This window comes from Salmo salar, chromosome 15 (assembly GCF_965601325.2).
Source record: "Salmo salar chromosome 15, fSalSal1, whole genome shotgun sequence".
NCBI lineage: Eukaryota > Metazoa > Chordata > Actinopteri > Salmoniformes > Salmonidae > Salmo > Salmo salar.
Window position 1 is genome coordinate 50,927,943 of NC_138305.1, and position 2,263 is coordinate 50,930,205.

General features: G+C 50.3%; 1 protein-coding gene across 1 annotated transcript; it reads left to right on the plus strand.

Moving 5' to 3' along the window:
• Positions 1 to 582: 582 nt before the first annotated feature.
• LOC106571722 (protein sel-1 homolog 1-like) lies at positions 583 to 1,996 on the plus strand. Its single transcript, XM_014145125.3, has 4 exons — positions 583 to 589; positions 787 to 959; positions 1,044 to 1,172; positions 1,449 to 1,996. The coding sequence occupies exons 1-4, from the start codon at positions 583 to 585 to the stop codon at positions 1,683 to 1,685; spliced, it is 546 nt and encodes a 181-aa protein (XP_014000600.1). The 3' UTR covers positions 1,686 to 1,996.
• The last annotated feature ends 267 nt before the right edge of the window (positions 1,997 to 2,263 follow it).

A 2,263-nucleotide genomic window follows, 5' to 3' on the forward strand; every position in this document is an offset into this window, starting at 1 on the left:
GTCCTCCATTATCTAAACCAACATCGACCTACCCAAGCCAGGCCCCTTTCAGAAAAAACTGCTCGCCCCAACAATGTGGCCACAGCAACTGACATGTGTGTGGAATGTGTGTGGAATGTGTGTGTGTGTGTGTGTGTGTAAAATGTGAAATATGCACAGATAGGGACTCTGTGCAGGCCGTTCTCCTGCTGGTTCCAGCACTTACCTTTGGCAGAGGAGGCTAGCGCACAGGTTGCCACGGCAATCAAAAGCCACCCCATAGTGGCGTGTGGTGTGTGGGGACAGCACAATGTGATGCACGGCCAGAGGGCACGGCCATTATATGAGGCCAACCTTATCTCCCCCACCCAAAACAGCTGAGTGACAAAGTCCGGGCCCAGTTATACAGAAAGCATAAAGGATCGGTCATAGAGCTAGTAGCACAAGGGAACTGACCTCCACACACAGCCAATTAGCCATTATTATAGACAGGACCGGCTTTAGTCTTTTGGGGGCCCTTAGCGCAATTTGGTTTCGAGGCCCCCCCACCAAGGGGATAACATTTTTTTTTGTGCATTTCCTGCAATTCTACACATTTTTGCCATGGAGTGTAAAGAAAATGTTGCACTGTTAAAGCAAGCTTTCTGCAGTTCTACACATTTTGCCATGGGGCACAGAGACATTTTTGCAGTTTTAAAGCAAATGTCGTGCAATTCTACACATTTTCCAACATATCCCATTATATAAGCTACAACAAAGATCATGTTATATGATCCCATGACATTTGGTTTGAAAAACTGGGCCCAGATTATACAGTGGCTAGGATAAAGCTGGGGGACTACCACTTCTACGGGTACAGTACTGACGTGGACTACGAGACCGCTGTCATCCACTATAGGCTGGCCTCGGAGCAGCAGCACAGCGCTCAAGCCATGTTCAACTTGGGTTACATGCACGAGAAAGGCCTGGGCATCAAACAGGTGGGCACACGCACATAAACAAACTCATTCATACACACATGCAACCCTATAAGTCTAACCCCTTACTCTTTCCCCGTCCTGTAGGATATCCACCTGGCTAAGCGTTTCTATGACATGGCTGCCGAGGCTAGTCCCGAAGCCCAGGTGCCTGTCTTCCTGGCTCTGTGTAAATTGGGCCTGGTCTACACTCTGCAATACCTGCACGACCTCAACGTGAGTGTACAGTACAGAGCGCTTCCTGGATCCGGTGCCTCTGGGAGTTTCATTTCCCTGGTCGTTTCCATTTCAACTCACGGGGGCCAGGCTCAATGTTTGAGGCTAACTTAATTTATTACATTTGTACAGGATTCATGGGATTGTACTATGTTTGTTCAATGTAGTCAATGCTCTCTCTCGCTCTTTCTGCTCCCTCCGACCTACCCTCTCTCTTTCTCACCTGCCACCCTGTATCATCTCGCTCCCTCTCCATCCTCCCTCCCCCTCCACCAGATGAGTGAGGTGGTCAGTCAGGTGGACCTGGACCAGCTCCTGGGCCCTGAGTGGGACCTCTACCTAATGACGGTAATCGCCCTGCTGCTAGGCACCGTCATCGCCTACCGCCAGAGACAACACCAGGCAATGCCCCCTCCTCCCCCAGCCAGGCCTCCTCAGGAGCAGGCCCAACCTGAGGCCCAGGCCCAACCTGAGGCCCAGGCCCAGCCCCAGGCCGAAGAGGCACAGCAGTGAGCGATAGAGATGGAGTGGGAAGAGAGGAAGGGAAGGCGATATCACGACCCATACCCTCTAACTCTTCTCTGGGGGGTTGGTGGGTAAAGGCAGACTAACTTGCTCCCATCTTGGGCACCACCTTTTCCCTCCTGACTCCGGCATGTTGACCACAGACTGTAGGCTACTGAATAGGCCAGACTCGCCCTACTTAACTCTCCGTCTCTGTCAATGCTCTCAGACCTCCCAAGTTGAAGAATGAAGAAAGGAATCGGTGAGGGGGCAGTGGAGCAGGTTGATGGACAAGGCCAATAAATAGAGGCTGTAGAAAAGACAGTATAGACTCAAAACCTCTTAGTGTGTGACTCAGGGTACCGGCAGCAGAATCACTTCTCAGAACTAGCCACGTGGGGCGATCGAGGCATCTTCTTAATTATCATCCGATCTGCGAATTAAACGGTCTTGTTTTGTGGGCTCTAGTAGTGATTGGGCTTTGGAAACAATGGCCAGATTTTTTTTCTGGTTTTATGTAAGTGTTTAAGGTTACAACTCTCCTTATCGGAAAATAAGATTCCAGATGTCTACATAAACCTTGCAAT